Source organism: Seriola aureovittata, chromosome 2 (genome assembly GCF_021018895.1).
Source record: "Seriola aureovittata isolate HTS-2021-v1 ecotype China chromosome 2, ASM2101889v1, whole genome shotgun sequence".
NCBI classification, from domain to species: Eukaryota; Metazoa; Chordata; class Actinopteri; order Carangiformes; family Carangidae; genus Seriola; species Seriola aureovittata.
The window spans coordinates 26,740,398-26,757,791 of NC_079365.1; the positions used below are offsets into that span (position 1 = coordinate 26,740,398).

General features: G+C 41.7%; 1 protein-coding gene across 11 annotated transcripts in view; it reads left to right on the top strand.

Moving 5' to 3' along the window:
- slmapa (sarcolemma associated protein a) overlaps nt 1-17,394 on the top strand; it is a 57,024-nt gene that overhangs the window by 28,228 nt on the left and 11,402 nt on the right. For 3 of the 11 annotated variants that reach the window (XM_056392286.1, XM_056392279.1, XM_056392352.1), the window contains exons 5-22: nt 3,224-3,286; nt 3,547-3,642; nt 4,290-4,361; nt 4,488-4,628; nt 4,742-4,879; nt 5,277-5,445; nt 5,971-6,021; nt 7,905-8,051; nt 9,537-9,602; nt 12,568-12,627; nt 12,823-12,897; nt 14,141-14,221; nt 14,590-14,649; nt 14,868-14,993; nt 15,280-15,354; nt 15,480-15,580; nt 15,868-16,072; nt 16,297-16,414. In XM_056392286.1, the coding sequence (XP_056248261.1) occupies nt 3,224-3,286; nt 3,547-3,642; nt 4,290-4,361; nt 4,488-4,628; nt 4,742-4,879; nt 5,277-5,445; nt 5,971-6,021; nt 7,905-8,051; nt 9,537-9,602; nt 12,568-12,627; nt 12,823-12,897; nt 14,141-14,221; nt 14,590-14,649; nt 14,868-14,993; nt 15,280-15,354; nt 15,480-15,580; nt 15,868-16,072; nt 16,297-16,414 (1,844 nt within the window). The remainder of the gene's footprint in view (nt 1-3,223; nt 3,287-3,546; nt 3,643-4,289; nt 4,362-4,487; nt 4,629-4,741; nt 4,880-5,276; nt 5,446-5,970; nt 6,022-7,904; nt 8,052-9,536; nt 9,603-12,567; nt 12,628-12,822; nt 12,898-14,140; nt 14,222-14,589; nt 14,650-14,867; nt 14,994-15,279; nt 15,355-15,479; nt 15,581-15,867; nt 16,073-16,296; nt 16,415-17,394) is intronic. The other 8 variants (XM_056392359.1, XM_056392319.1, XM_056392336.1 and 5 more) reach the window with 6 other exon arrangements.

The following is a 17,394-nucleotide window of genomic DNA, read 5'->3' on the forward strand; positions in this document are numbered from 1 at the left end:
TTTTGCATCTGTCTCAGATTTCTATGTAGGCCTCCCTCTCAGTGACAGAGCTGTGTGTGTGTGTGTGTGTGTGTGTGTGTGTGTGTGCGCCAATTTTCACATACAAAAGTAGTCTTTACACACACACAGACGCACACAATCACACACACACATAGTGGAGTAGTCAGCTGATAGAGGAATGCAGGGATTGCTGCCAGTTTGTGCTGCTGCACTACAGAAATCTTTCATGTGGATCAGGGGCAAAGTCTTTTTCTCACCGTTCACTCGAAGCGCTTTGGATGTCTCCAACACTATTTAAATGTTTGTTCACCGAAGGCAGAAATTATTGGCCTATTTGTCTTGTTCTCTGTTCAGAGCTCAGACAACCGGGTTGTGATTTCTGTAGGATCTCATTCAGAGGTTCCATTTACAATAGAGCCGACTCTCGTGTCTCTACTGTATATGTGTGTACTCTTAGTGCCTTAGGTGTGACTGTTGTACACTATACACCTAAATCAAAGGCACTGTTTTGCACCATACAACACATCTTATCTAGACCTGACCCAGTTCATCCATTAGAATGAGAGGAATAAAAAAGGTAACTGGCCTGTTCTACCCATTAACACACAGCTGACACGTCTCACTAGGTGACAACGCATCACGTTCACAGGTCGAGACTCTGGTGGTGTTCATCCTAATGTTGTCTGCAGTTCTTCAGTTAGTGAGTTTGAAGTGCTTTAAAAGTCGGTGACTGTCTTTTTGCTGAGGAAACTCTGTTAATTCATACAGAGAAAGCAAGTTAGAAACTTTGGTTTACGCAATATGGAAAACACTTTTTGGCTTCACCACTCGCAGCATTAAAAACCCACAAAAACAAAACAATTAAGGTCAGACATCAATAATAAAACACCAGCAATCTGACTTTACAAGACTAAGACGCAGTTAAACAAACATTTAAAACTTTGGGCATTAAGCAAGTATGACAACAGTCCCACTTCAGGGTCCACTTCAAGGGTTTTCTCTCAGCTAATGTGCTAAATCAACTGATGAGGATTATGTGATTCACTTGAAATCTGCAGAAAAAGCTAGTAAGTGGACCTTGAGTTGAAGTTGTTTTGTCATACTACTGTTTTAAAAGGTCAAGAATGAACTTTGATGTTACAATCGGCCAAGCTAATAGATTTGCTGATATGAGCTTACTGCAGATATTTCTTTATCGTATGTGTATGTTGGTCAGCAAGAGACTACAAATTGCAGCTGGGTTTCAGTCACCATTACATAGCTTGTCCATCAGACAACACTTAGAAGTTTATTTTTATACTGTTGAATGTCTCACACAGTCCAAAAGCTGCAGGCTTTCATTGTTGAGTTCACACAAGGAAGACTTCACTGTAACACCCTACTGACACATACCAATAAACAGCACACAGTATCATATTATACTGTGGTATTTTAAATGAAACCTGTTATGTAAAAGCCTATAATGCCATAATATATTTAATTGTATAATTTCATAACATATAGTACAGTGCCTGGGTAATTGTTAAAGTCCATACTGTACCATACTTCATGTTAGCTTCCTCCACTGCCTTGTCCTCTTCTGTCTCTCCCTCCAACAGTGAGAACAACAGGGCCTCAGTGTAACCTGTCTGAGGAATGTAGGCTGGAGCTAACTGTGTGTGCGTGTGTGTCAGGGAGGAGCTGTGATTAGATTTGAGCCACTTCTCTAACATAATTAAGTGTCCTAAAGCAAGATCCTTACACCTCCCAGGTCTCAGAAGACGCACACATTCTGAGTCACACACTCAGAAACGCACACACCCAGGCTGTCACATTGACTGAAGGTGGAAATGTCCTGACTGCACAGGCAGAATGTGTGGGTTTTGGACAAGACTACATGTACCAGTGGCTTCGGTTTTGGTTTCACCACAGTGTGCTCGAGTCGGTGCCCAAAATACTAAAATTGTGGATGCCATATAGCTCATGAGACACCTGCTTTCACTACAATCAGGCTTTTTTAATGTGCAGTTGCAGCTCCTTCAACCCTAGAAGTCAAGGTGACATTATATTTGAATCGGTCTCTCTAACCTTTTGCAGGTCAGGGTAATTCTAACTAAATAAACTAAATAACTTAATGGAGGCAGCAGGTGAAATAAACATGAAAATGAAAAAACAAAGAGAAAACAGAAATGAAAATAATGTTTTTTGGGGTTTTTTTTTTTGAACATCTAAACCAGTGATTGAAATGATCCGCCATGGTATAGATATATTTTTTTGTGAATGGCTACAACACAACCTTCATCAGTCCAGAGCTGAGGATGCAGCTGACTGATAGTTGCAGGTTTTCACTTTGGATATGTGGGCAGATGATTTGTGTCACTTTGCATTACATCCAACAAATGATGGCAACAAATGGGAGCTGACTGAGCAAGTGCTTCGCAAATCTGAATGGGACAGCACATTACACAAAATGGCGGATGACCTCAGATAATTTTGGGTAACGGGTTGGTTTGGGTGGGTGCAGGTTTGTAAAATTTGACCTGCGCAGGACTCGGTGTTATATACAGTTTCTTGTTTTATCCAATCAGCAGTCCAAAACCCAAAGATATTCATTTGACTATGATGTCAGACCAGGAAAGAGGAAAAATGACATTAAAAAATAAAAGATTTATCATTCATGAAAATAGTTAACGATGAATTTTCTTTCGATCAGCTAATGGATTTATTGTCTAATCAGTGCAGCTCTAATAAAAAACCTAGTTTGTAGTTTTATGGGGAGCCATGTGCTGGAAGTAATGTTGAACTATTCCTTTAGGATGGACACATGCAGGACAGATGATTGCTGTATAGTCCTGTACAACAGCTCACTGGTCCACCAATGTGATCGCTGGTACTACTGTTAGTGTTTGTCATTTTTGAGGCCTCAGAATTTAGCTGAGCTCATTCCCAGTGCTACTTTAATTTGTTGATCAAAAGTCTTAAACAGTGATTGGCTGAGTTTGTTTGTATTTCTTCCCTTCCCTTGCTTATGTTACACTGATGTGTAGACTGTGTTTCCCCATCCTGTGTGTGTGTGTGTGTGTACATGTGTGTGTGTGTGTGTGTGTGTGTGTGTGTGTGTGTGTACGTGTAGAGCATATGCTTTTGACCTCTGGTTTTTCATCTGTTTGTCCACCTTCAATTCAAACACAAGCCTGAATGAACTCTAGACAAATGTCAGTATGTTGGTGTGTGTGTTTTATAGGTTGCAGCCAACACTCCCAGTATGTATTCTCAGGAACTGTTCCAGCTCTCCCAGTATCTACAGGTAACACACTGGCACCTACTGGTCATTCTATGAAACTACACCCCAAATAGTACAACAATGATATGTTTATACAAGTTGCTTTTTTATTAGGCATCATATTTTACTAATTCACATGTAAATAAAATAACTAGTTCATGACATTTTAAAAACAAATCTTTAGATCTTTTTCATTTTGCTGTTGATGACCCTGTTGCTTTTGTTCCTCCTGGTTTTATTTCTCACCTCTCTCCCTCCATCCCCTCCCTGTCTCTCTCTGCCAGGAGGCCTTACACAGAGAGCAGATGCTGGAGCAGAAGCTAGCCACTCTGCAGCGTCTGTTAGCCACCACTCAGGAGGCCTCAGAGAGCAGCTGGCAGGTAGGACATACCTGGCAGTTTAGCCTTTGGTCACTCTGTCTGTATGTGCACATGTTGCTGTTTGTGTCTTTAAAAAGGTTCACACACTCTCTGCATTGAATAAATACAACATCAGTTTCCATTGCCATGCCATTTCAGCACCATTTTTTCCTTCAGTCACACAGACAACACGATATCTGTTACACAGTTTTACATTATGATGCATATCCCACAGTTACCTGTATAAAGATACTGTTGTTTACCTCTGCAACATTCTGTGACAGTATTGTGCTCTCACTCTTCACCTGTGTCGAGACCTCCATATGCACCTTCCAAGCTGATTGGTAGTCTACATCCTAACCTCTAAAAGATACACTGCACTGTAGTGTGTTACACTAATCTATACTGTATTGCTGTTATTACGTCATATAGAAATGATCATATTCTGGTCATTATGACTCGGAATTTGGTTTTGTTGATAAAGAGCAAACAAATCTGCCTTTAGGTGAGTGCAACTCCGTCATGACTCACAGCAAAACTATCATTTACTGTTATTTTCAACATGTACAATGTAATTTGGTCTCACAATCCCATCATTTCCTTTTAGCTCCTGTGATATGAACACATGTGCCCAACACTGTTGTAAAATGAGTGTTTGTCTCCACCAGGCTCTGATTGATGAGGACCGTCTTCTCTCCAGACTGGAAGTGATGGGCAGTCAGCTACAGGCTTACTCTAAGGTAACACATACACACACACACACACACACACACACACACTCTTGCAGCGCTGTCAGAATATATCATGATTGAAATGACAGATTCTACAGTAATAAATGGATGAAATCCTCCTCTCTACTCTCACAGTCCCAGACGGAGGAAGGGATCCGTAAGGAGCTCTTGGCTCTCCAGGAGGACAAACACAACTACGAGACGACAGCCAAGGAGTCTCTGAGGAGAGTCCTGCAGGAGAAGATCGAGGTGGTCAGGAAGCTGTCGGAGGTGGAGGTAGGACACATGTATACGTAGTATATGTATCACGGAGTGTCTGTTATAATGGCCATTTGTAATTTTGAGGCGAGAAGCGAAACTAAAAGATTTTTATTTCCACTGTCCTGCAGCGCTCGCTCAGTAACACGGAGGATGAGTGCACCCACCTGAAGGAAATGTCTGAGAGGGGCCAGGAGGAGCTGAGGGAACTCGCCAACAAGTACAACGCCGCTGTCAACGAGATCAAGGAGCTCACAGACAAAATCAAGGTATCTGCAGCGAGGCCCCAGACACACAGAGAGGAAATTATTCAGATTAGATTTAACTTGAATTCAGTCTCTCTAAAATTGGTCTTGCAACCAGACAACAAAGGTACACAGGCCCTAAAACGCACTAGCTGGGTGTATTACATCAGAATCTTGGTGTGATATTACCCTCACCTCCTGAGAATCCATAATCTGATTTAATAGTCTGATGATTCTGTATCAGTTTATTGTGACCGGTGGGACTCTAAATCTTAATCTTATATTTGACCAGTATCATTTATGAACAGTAAATTACCCTCCTTTGCCCTTTCTTCCCCGTCTTGGTATCTTCCTCCTCTGTCCCCTGCCTCCTTCCTTCCCTTTCTCACTGTCCTCCTCTCCCCCCGTCCTCCTCCTCCAGGCGGCGGAGGGCCGGCAGGAGGAGCTGACCCAGCGGGGGGCGACGGAGAAGAGGGAGTTGGAGCTGCGGATCGAGGAAATGGAGGAGAAGGAGCAGGTTCTCCAGGCTCGCATCGAGGCTCTGCAGGCCGACAACGACTTCAGCAACGAGAGGCTCGCCGCTTTGCAGGGTACACACACACACACACACACACACACACACACACACACACACACACACACTACACACACTACACACACACACACACAGAGCATACTTGGTGTTGGTACTTCTTCTTTGTGAGGACCCTCATTGACATAATGCATTCTTAGCCCCTAACTCTAACCTCAGCCAGCACAAGGAAAAGCCAAATGTAAACGTAATTAACCTTAAAACTAAGTCTGAACCGTCAAACAGGCCTTTGAAGATTTGTCTGAAAGTGCAGAGCAGCTAAAATGTCCTCACTCCCGAGGTGTGAAATTCAAATTAGTCCTCACAAAGGTGGACATACATCCACAAAGTCCTGTCCTAACGTTTAACACGCTAACATACCTGCACCCTGTAAGCCAATCACTTTAACTCCCTGGTCAACACATGATTTACCGTAGCAACCATTCGCCGGATCAGAACACACCTCTGACCAATCAGGAGGTTCGGCTGGGACTTCCTGTCAGTCAACGCTTCTCTCTGCTGTTGTTGTTGTTGTTGTTTACAGTGCGGTTAGAACAGCTACAAGAGAAAAGCATTAAAGAGAACAACAGTCTGGGTGAGTCCTCACGTCTCTGGTCTCTTCGGGGACACTCGTCCTCTTCGTCGCTGTTTTTATCTCTGTGGCCACTAACTTCACATCCTCATCCTCCACTAATGATGCATGACAACTTCCTGCATGATGTCCACATAACTTCGTGTTGCTTGCTGCTCTTCGCTCTCTTTGTTCATCTGTCTCTCTGTCTGTCACATTGGAAATCTGGCTCTTCTTCTTCTTCTGTTTCGGTCTTGTTCATGGTAGCTCGATGTTCAGCCCTCAGGTGTCCTTCAGGGGACATGTGATGTTGATTTAGGTTTAGTTTAGATACTTTTCTGATTGCAGAATCCATGAGAGACATTAAATCATTCAGAAACAATCAGCTGTCACCGCAGCACCATCGGACTGACAGCTGATTCTCACAGCAGGTGTGCTACTGTTAGCAAGATAAACGATCAGTCCACCTTAATAAAAGTGTTCAGATGTCAGGAAACTGCTTTACTTCAGAAATAGAATAACAAACTTTATTCACATACGTATAAGAATTTGTTTTGGAGTCAGTGTCAGTACAATAAAAAATTAAAGAAGATAGAAAAAAAAATATATATATGCCACTGAAAATTGATAGCATACATAAGAACCTATGGTCATATACAAATACACATAAACAAATATATTCTAGAGCCCGCCAGTACTCACTCCTTCAGGCTGAATAGCAATAAATCATCCAATATTCACCATCAACATGTAGCATAAGAAAATATTTTTGAGAAGGAACCCGCAAATTATATCAACAAATTGTGACCAAGATTTCAAGATATGTTGATCGAAAATATTGTCCATGCCAATATAGAGGTCAAGCTTTCATGTGTTTAAGTGAATTTACAGTCAAAGGAAGATGACCAAAAATGTTAAGAGATTAGAGTAGAGCAGCAATCACTGATTCAATAAAATGTATGTTTAAATGTGCATAGTGTTCACAAGTACAGGGCATTGGAAGAGACCGTGGCAGTGCAATGGATGATTTGGATAAACTACATAATGTGCATAAGTACAATTATTCATCACAGGTGTTGTCATCTTCCTGTTCACTCACTGTTTTCACAGTGAGCACCACAAGCTGTGATTTAAAGAAAAATGGCGTTCATCCTGTGTGATGACACGCACAGTAAACTGGTGTCTCGTTCAGACGGGACACGATGTACCGGGTGCATACACTGAAAAAGTTCCTCAGGTTTGCATGTTTTTGGCCCGGTAGCTTATAAAAATCATTCTCTGGCTGAAAATACTGTGCTGTTAGGCTTTTTGATATTTTTTATTTTTATAGGACCCAAATTTTATTTACACACACAGAAATTTCACTGTTTCTGTGTTTATGCTGCTGCTCAGAAAATAAATATTTATTGTTGTAAGCAGTTTCTTCTATAATGATTGTGTATAGGAAAAGTATTTCTGAGCCAAAGTGTGTCACGTGACCTGCAGCTCCAACTGTGGTGTGAATCACCAGCCCAGTCCCCCTGGATTAGGGCCAGGCTGTACGAGACTTTGAGCACGTGGGTGTCTTTGTCTTAGAGACAGGTTGTCTCAGGGACACGGAGGAACACTGTCAGGTCTGGACGGGGCTTGTTGGATAATCTGGGTTGTTTCTGTGGTTGCCAAACTGTCCACTGCTTTGTTTTTCTTGGTCTGGGGAAAAAGAGCTTTTAGTCACTGATTGACTTCTGGTGATTGAATGACAACACTGAATAGAAATGCTGGAGGTGACTGTCTCACTGCGCACTTTGCCACAGTAGCCACTTTGTGAAGGAACATGCCATCATTTGGACTCTTACTCTGTTCTGAACATGTGTCTGGCTCGTAAAGTTTCGACAAAATCGTATAAATCTGATCTGGTCACATGACAGATGTCAACATTGTCTCCCACGGACCAGTAGAGGAGCCTGTCGAGGACAAACAGAGCCAGCAGACACCCGAGAGCCACGAGGAAGACGAAGATGAGGAGGATACAGACACCGATGATGGTGCAGTTGGTGAAGATGAAGATAATGATGGTAGTTAGTTTGATTATCATAATAATAAACCGTGTGATTTATATACAGCACTGTTCTATAACAGGTTTGGCAAAGTGCTTTGCAGGATAAAAGAAAATAATCGTATATATAAAACAGTATAAATGATAAGTTAAAAAAACATTGCAAATGAAAATGCCATAAAATTAATAGACAATATTTATCATATTAAAAAATTTAAACTATGCAATGAGATTTTATAAAAGACAGAATATTGATTTAATTAACCTGATCTTATGAACAGATTCCAGACGTTATGTTTTTCTAGTGATTCTGTAAGTGGAGTTTATGCAAAATGCTTAATTAACTTTTCATCCAGAGAAATATTTATTTTCTCTTAAAATTTCATTCTTATTTTAAGTTCACACTTAAAATATATTTAGCAGTTATAGTTTAGTGTGCATGAGTCAGCCAGTATGATGCCATGCATACTTCATCATTTTACATTTCCAAACATTCACAAAATATAATTTGTAAAAGCTGTCATGTTTTAGTTTGTGGCGTTGAGAATCTGCTGCTGATGCAGAAACTCTTGAGGATTTAAATGATGAGATGGTTGGATTATTTTTCATGACGCTGTAGTGTGGTTCAGTTTAAACTGTCGGGCTGTTTAATTCCACATTTTGTTGGACTGAGAAGTTATTGAGAGACTTAAATTAAAACCTTAGCTGTCTGTCTGCTGTCCACATCCTGTCTGTTGTTACAGTGTTGTGGTATCTGTGTTAAACTTCTTATCTAATACCCGCCACATACGGCTGATTTTCTGCTCTGTCCGTTTGTTTATCAAACATCTATCTGTCCGTGTAGCTATCAGTCTCTCTCTAACTCGGTAGTTCTGTCATGCTTTCTGCCTGGTTGTATCTGTCTGTCCCTTCTCTGTCGTTTCCGTCTTCGCTGTCTGTTTTCGGCTCTCTCTATCTCGTACTCTCTAATACTGAGTTGGGTATTTAGAACCGATTCTGGATTGGAACCTTTTCTAAATTTGCAACAAACCGAGTGCTCATTAAGAAACATGGCTTATCAATTCCAGAAAGTACGATTTTGAACTTCTTCTCTTAAATACACGTAGCAGGGCGCACACGCATCAACAAATACAGCAGAACAAAGTGAGTGTTTGTGAGTAGTGAACCACTGAAAGCATTTTACAAAATAATCTCATGCGGGGAGGAAGTCCATCTACCATGAGCATTTCCTGTAGTCTTGATGTCCAAATCATCTAATGATAAGACCAGAGGAAATTATGCATGGTGTGATGGAGCGTAATGATATATTTTATCTGTTTTACCAAAAATCATCTTAAAAAATGACACTTGACAGTCGCAATTTGCCCCAAATAAAGATGTGATGTGTTTGCCTCAGCTAATATTCAGTCAGATCTGGCATTGATAATCAATAAGATCTAAGATAAATACCCAACTCGACTCTGATAGGCGTCATAGTAACGTCAGTTCTCCGTGTTTCTATCAGACAACTGTCATGTAAACAACAGCGGAGGAGACTCGACTAGAATCCAACAGTTGATTGAGTGTCCGCGTGAGTACAAACGTCCGTTCCTGCTGTACGAGGCTACTCATACACACATACAGAAACACACATACTGTCTATAATCACTTTATTACTTACAGTATCTACAGAGGACCATCGAAGCCGGGGAAAAAGTAGGAATGATGAAAATAAAAATAAGTTTAAGAAAAAAATAGTAAATCCAAATTATGTGATGGTAAGTTAAACCCCAGTCAAAATTTAGACTTGTCTGATCATTTCGATTTGAACATGAGTATTTTATTTTTACCTATTCATAACATTTCATCTATCTTACTCATTCTAACTTGGACTTACCAATGGTGGTGTTGGTCTTCAGTCAGTCCACCACTTTGGTCCAGTCTGAAATATAAAATGATAAATAACAGTAGGATTTATGAGATGGAAATCTGTGAGATTGTATCCACATGACTTTTCCTTCAGCACCACCATTAGATGGTGAACATTGTACCTGCTGAACATCAGCATGTTACCATCGACACTTTGAACATGTTAGCGTGGTGATGTTAGCATTTCATTCAAAGCACCGCTGTGCCCAAATACAGCGTCACAGAGCTGCTAGCGTAGCTGTTGAGTCTGAATTTGGTTCCACACTGAGTCTCTTGATGGCTTGTGAAGTTTCTTGATGCTTTTCACAAAGAAACCATCTTGACATCATGGCAGAACTAGTTCTAGTCAGGCAGGAGAAGATATTGTTGACAGGCCTGATGTTTTGAAGAAGATTTTTCCAGCTGTTATTCTGTCACATTATAAGTAAAGTTGGTAAAATTTTGTCAGTGCACTTTGTTTGTGCACACTGTAGAGGTGACGTATAACCGACATCTTTGATTTGAGTTGTACAGATGTCACATAGGTGAAGAATCAATGTCCCCATTATTCAGTGTAATCCACAGACCTCACTGTCAACAGTTTGCATTGACAACTTGAAGTTTGTATCATCAGGAGTAACCAGGACACTGTTTAAGAAAAGACGTTTCTTGATAGAGCAAAGTGTGTGTGTGTGTGTGTGTGTGTGTGTGTGTGTGTGTGTGTGGAACATGAACAGCATGTACTTCTATGTTTGATTTCTTTTATAATGCTGTCTCTCCTGGTTCAACTGTCTTTCTTGAGGCATGTATGTTTGTTGCTCAACCACGTGAAGTCAGTGAATTTCTTGTCTGGTAGTGACAAGTTTTACTTTTGTTTGGGTTGTTTCAGTTGTGTGTGTGTGTGTGTGTGCGCGCGTGTGTGTGTGCGTGTGTGTGTGTGCGCGTGTGGTGCTTGGTTCCTTTGGCCGACTGGTTTCCTCTCAGCTTTTCAAGAATCACTCACATGCTCCTCTTTTCTTCTTCTTTAGCAAATCTTTGACTCTTTTTTTTCTCTGCATGCTTTTCACTGGATTAGTTTACTAACTTCATCATTTCTCTCTTTTTGTGTTTCTGTTGTCACCCTTCTCTTTTGGTTCTGTCTTTGCCTCTGGTTGCTAAGAGAGAATTTGTTTAGCGGCTTTTCAATTTAAATCCCTTCCACATGATCACACCTGAAGCAGCTCAAGTATCTTGTCTGTGGAAACTTCCCTTGACTGCCTATATTTCTGATACCACCAATCAGCAGCTGATATTGAACTGTTGCTTCTTTTCCTTTTTTTTGTTGGCTGCAGTGACATTTGCTATCAGTTGTCAGATACATAGAAGTGGTGTTTGTAGTTAACATTAGTCAATTAATTAATAATTAACTGAAAATGAATCAGAAATGATTTTGAAAATTGATCATTTGAGCAATTTTTCAAGTAGAATGTCAAATATTCTCTGGTGAGACTTTGCTGCTGTTCTTTAACATCATAGAAAACCGAAGATCTTTGGTTTTTGAGACATTACATGAACTCAACTTGGTCTTTGAAAAATCGTGATGAGCATTTTTATAAAAGATCAATGGAGAAAATAATCTGCAGATGAATTGGTTATGAAGATACCAGTTAGTTGCAACAACTCGCTGCTGTTGTGGCTGTCTGTAGTAGACGATGCAGAAGTCCTCCATCTACCTTCATTGGTAGTTCCAATTTTAAAAGGGAATATTGTTCAAGACCAATCCAGTGTTTCGTTTGTGTGTTGTGACTGAATGCAGAATGACTGACGGTGTAAACAGTGAAGCAAAAGTTTAAATCTCATAAAAAGTTAAGTGCAGTGCGTTTGGCTTTAGATGGATCAGGAGGATTCACAGAGAAGAATCTGCATTCAGTGAGTGGAGGGTTTGTCAGAGCGGCTGGTGGCAGCACAGCCCAGCAGATGAAAACATCCAGGCATCTGATGTACTGTAACTCAGCTAAATTCTGTTAAACAGATATGTTCTTTTTCAGTGGCATTTTAATGACTTTATTTCAAGATGTAGTGGGGTGTAGAACTGAAGGGATGACGGCTTGTGTACGTCAGACTTTAATCTGGATCAGTCTCTATTAAACATGTCTTAGACTGTTGTCCCTGCAGGGCAGAGGAACGTTCAGGTCTCAGGTTAGAACATACCTGTATAAACAACTGGTTTATTGTATGTGCACTTATAATCACAGTAGATGTACATACACTTTCATGTAGCACCAGCAGTCATTCTTTTTATGTGATAAACAAGACAACCAACACAAAACTATCCCAGCTAACTTGTCACTGATTCTTTTAATGTGCATTGGCTAAAAGAGAATTGAGCATGACTTCAGTAGTTGAAGTGAAACATTAGTTCGGTGAGTTTCTACACTTAACATCTGTTATTAACCAGCCACTAATCCAGCTGATAACTCGCCCTGAGTCAGTGTAAATGCCTGTGTGACTGCTGCTTGTATTGAAACGGTGTAAAGTTGGCCTACAGGACATTTGCAGAGTTTGGGACAGATCTGAATCGATTCAAGTTCAAACTCTGTATTTTCCAACAAATTTAAACTGGTTTTATTCACTGGTTTCCCCTGGATTTCCTTTTTCTCTCCCTGCAGCCGTCAAACAGCTGAAGGAGACTGTAAGTTCTTCAATCCACAAACTGGCCAACTTTGATGGTAAGAGCTCATCGAAGCTTCAAGGAAAAAATTCTCACCAGTAGTTCTCTTCTGTTGTCTGAGTCGATCGATGAACTAACTTAAAGATAAAAAGTTGTGCTATCACATTAAACTGAATTATATTCTAGCATCACTAACAAGTGTGAACTGAAAATTTAGACCTCATGTTTCTGTGTGCTTGTGTTTGTTTTGTAGAAGTGATGGACGCCCACCTACAGAACAACCAGACGGCCGAAGACGACATCCTGGCCAGTCCTGATCGACTCAAAGGTAGCGCACACACACACACACACACACACACACACACACACACACACACACACACACACACACACACACACACACTCACTCACTCACTCACAGACCTAAGCAGGATTTATACTTGATACAAGAGGTTTTGGTATCATCACCGCAACACTAAGTGGGTTGCAAGGCATAGCCTCCCCGTTAACACAGTATAAATACATCTTTATACTGTCCTCGGCTCGGCTGCTAAATATAGACCAATGATTACTGATACCGTGTGTGAGTGTGGTGTGTTTATTGTGGATCAGTGCTGAACTTAAGTTTGCCAACATGCTTTCTAAAACAAACAGTGAACATGTTGTCATCTGCATAATCTTTGTTATAAAATGACCAACCAACAACTGTATTTTGTGCCAGTTCTTGTTTAATTCCTGTGATGGTAATTAAATCCTCCTCCTCATTAATACATTTAGAATCGTTTTCATTTTCAGTCTATTGGGGACAGTACAATGACTTTTCTTTTTGTGAAGAAATAATCACAAAGGGCAAAACTGCTGACATGGAGGAATCCTTCTGTAGTGACCTCTGACCTCTGACCTTGTCTTTGCTGTTGTGAGAGGTTTGACTGTTTGTCATCCTTTGGATCCTCTGTGGACACAAACACAATGCTCAGGCACACCAGCACCAGCAGCAGCAGCCGTGTGTGAGGGCTTCCACATCCTGCTGAAATACACTTTCTCTGAACATGCACAAACTTTTATATTTGTTTACTTCTGAGGAACAACCACCTGTCTAACCCCTTGTTTCTAACTTCAACCCCAAAGTCAAGTCTAAAGCTTCAAACAGTCTTTTAAAGAAGAGAGGAACAGACAACATGTCCTCACTCCCAAAGGTCTAAAGCTCAGTTTGAATCCAGAGAGATTCAAAAATTCACACACTCAGTCACATAAAGCTGCTCCAAACTGCTGCTGCTGTTGTTTCTGTTTCACCACCTGAACCCTGCTGTGCCTCGTGCACTACAAACACTCCAGTCAGTGCACTTCACACAAGTGTGTGTGGTCATATAAGCACATGTACGTTTGTGTATATTGGTCTGGTTTTTTTTTTTTTTTTTTTTTTTTTTAATTCTTCTTCCTTAATTTTGTTTGCTGCAATATTTTTATTAGTTGTTACTATAAACTTGTAAATGGTTTGTCCCACCTATGCACTCCCCTCGTGACTAACCCCCTCCCTCCCTCTCTCTGTGTGTTTGTGTGTCTGTCCACAGGGAATCAGATGGATGCCAAAGAGTCAGACATGTCAGACACTCTGAGTCCTAGCAAAGATCGCAGCAGTGACGACACATCAGGTCAGTAAAACGCACACAGGGTCATGTGTATCAGATTTTTATATTGAATTATTTATTTATTATTATCAAATTATATTGAGTATATAGTATAATACAAGTTGAGTATGTAAGTCCTAGGTGTTTGATAAATTTCATCATTTTGCATCTGCTACACATAGAGCTTCTACTCTGTAATAAATTCATCATGGAAAACTTTCAAATAATCTGCTGAGAACTAAATCACACACTAAGACTTTATTTAGAAAAGTACAGAAATCATCAGTTGTTTCATAAAGTCCTTTGTGTGTGTGTGTGTGTGTGTGTGTGTGTGTGTGTGTGTGTGTGTGTGTGTGTGTGTGTGTGTGTGTGTGTGTGTGTGTGTGTTTCAGATGGCAACATGGATGACCAGGAGCTGAATGAACCACAGAACAGAGTAGCTCTGCTCAAAGGTAACCATGGCAGCTCATCTGTGCTTTGTATAACAGACCATAAAGCCATAAACCAGGGCTGTGAGCCAGTGGGGGGAGCTGTTCAGTTACTTTGGTGCCTTCAGGTCCTTTTAATGGCTTCATTCTTTGAGTTTATTTTTAATTTATAGTGTATGACATGTCCATTACATGTTTTAAGAGTTTTAAGAGAGTAAAATTACTGTGTGTGGTGTGTGTAGCTGAGTTGCATCGGGCCGGTCTAGAGCCTGGAGACACGGAGCAGGTCATCCACCATCTCCACAGAGAGCTTCTGGAGGCCCAGGAATTAGCCAACACCGGCAAGCAGAAATGTCTGGAGCTCCAAGGTAACTAACATTATAAAAATAATCCCACTCTGGGAGCTGTGACTAGATCATAGTTCCAGTTAGCGTCAACAAATTCCTAAATTTCCTCCCATTTCACTTGAAGTTCTGAAAATAGAAATGTGGACTGTAAAAAGTTTCATAACAAAGCAGAGAGAGAGACTATTATTTTTGACATTATAGTTTCTTGATTTCTCAAATTCAAAAATGAATCCCATTGTAAGTCGCATTACATCATGACAGATCAGTGAGGGGGAGATGGTGACTCTGACTCTCTGTGTCCCTGTAGCTCTGCTGGAGGAGGAGAGGAGGAGTAACTCTCAACTGACTGAGGAGTCAACCAAACAGATCCAGTACCTGCAGAGTTAGTACACACACACACACACACACACACACACACACAGAACAATAAGATACTGTACACTTGTATGCATCATGATCTGCCTTGTTCCCTCCTCACTTCCCCTTTGCTTTTGTGTGTGTGTTTAGCTCAGCTCGGGAAGCTGCAGGCTGACATGGAGGCACTGAGGGAGCAGAGGGAGAGCACCATCTGCACCACCAGAGAGGAGCTCTACTCCGCCCAGGAGGAGGTACCACTGCACCTCACTACCACACCTGCATACAACTTTAACTCCCCCTCTTTTCGGATTCCCCTCTGACTCAAGCCGACTCCCCTCTGACTCCGCTTGTGACCCCCTTTTATTCCTCTGTCTCAGCCCAACCAGGCATCCTCACTGACCCCGCCTGACTCCCCCGTGACTCCCCTCCAATTCCATCCACCTCCCCTCTGACTCCTCCTGACTCCTCAATTATTGCAATATAAACCCCAGTCATATATCACATCACTGACCTTCCCATGGACTGTTTCTGCTTTCAGATTCTCGTCCTGCGGCACGCCATGGAGGCAGCAACGGCAGAGCGGGAGCGCGAGATCGCCGCCCTGCAGGCCGACCTGGGCAGCGTGCGCTCTGAGCTGGAGCACTGGAGGAATACAGCTTCCAAGTACGAGGAGGAGATCAGTCGGCTGCAGGAGGCCTTCACACAGCAGCAACAGCAGCAGAACACCGCCAACCAGCTGCAGGGTGAGCAGAGTGTGTGTGTGTGTGTGTGTGTGTGTGTGTGTGTGTGTGTGTGTGTGTGTGTGTGTGTGTGTGTGTGTGTGCGCGCGCACGTGTGTGCACGTGTGTGTGTGTACCTGTGCCAATGACAGTCTATATGTTTGTGTTTATGAATGAAGTGGGTACTAATTATGACCGTACCTCTCTCTGCCTCCCTCTCTCTCTCTCGCTCTCCCTCCCTCCCTCAGTGGAGTGTGTTGCATTGCAGCAGCGGTGTGTATGTTTGCAGCAGGACTGTGACGGCCTGAGAGGTGAACGGAAAGCTCTTATGGAAAAACTGCACCGCCTGGAGACTGAGCTGAGCAGGTACACACACACACACACACACACACACACACACACACACACACACACACACACACACACAGTGCAGTAAGACCAGACCACTCTGTACTGCAGATGCTGATTTTAAAGAACTAAAAAACTCAAAACTAAAAGTTTAGCTCCTGACAGAATTAGAGATTTGTAAACACTTCAAAGAATTTCTTTAGTTCCTTTAATAAATAAATGATTTATAGTCGATAATAATAACTGAATATAGTATGCAACACCTAAAACTACAACTCAACATCGAAAAGTCCCCAAACTCTTAACTGAATGTAAAGCTGTGGTTCAACCCAGAACATATCAGGAATGCGTGTCAAACTCAAGGGTGGACATTAAAACTGAACCTAAAAGTCTTTGTGACAGCCGTGATGGAGTTGATGAATTCTGGCTCAGGACAGCTAACAGGAGCGCCGCCAAGTCCTCAGAGCCTGACGCAGTTCAGAGTTTGGAGAAGGCATTAAAGGATGGACTGATGATGAGACTGCCAGGAGGAAACATGGCGTCCAGCTGATTCAGCCAGAGCAGGACGAGGAGACAGCAGATGACTGACAGCTGACAGAGCCAGACCGAGCAGTCAGCAGGTTAACAGGCTGCAGCTCTGTGCTCTGTCTGATCTCCATGGAGAGAAAACATCACTACATGTTCTCGTCGGAGCTGAGAGCTCAGCAGGTTTTATCTGAGCTTCAGCTGCTTTTTCACTAGTTTCCAATAAACTGTAGGTGCCATCGGCAGCACGTTTGTGATTATTTGTAATGAAATACACCAGTAAAACTGCAGATGTCAGAGGACCTGTCTGCTCCAGCTCGCTGTCCCGTCACTGCTGACATGCACTACGACCAGTATTTGTTTTCTAAACATCTTTAAATACTCAATTGAAGTTGAAGCCAAATTCAACAGTGTCCCAGTTTAGTGAAAATATTTGCAGCAGCTCAAAACAAACGGCAGAAGAGAGCAGAGGG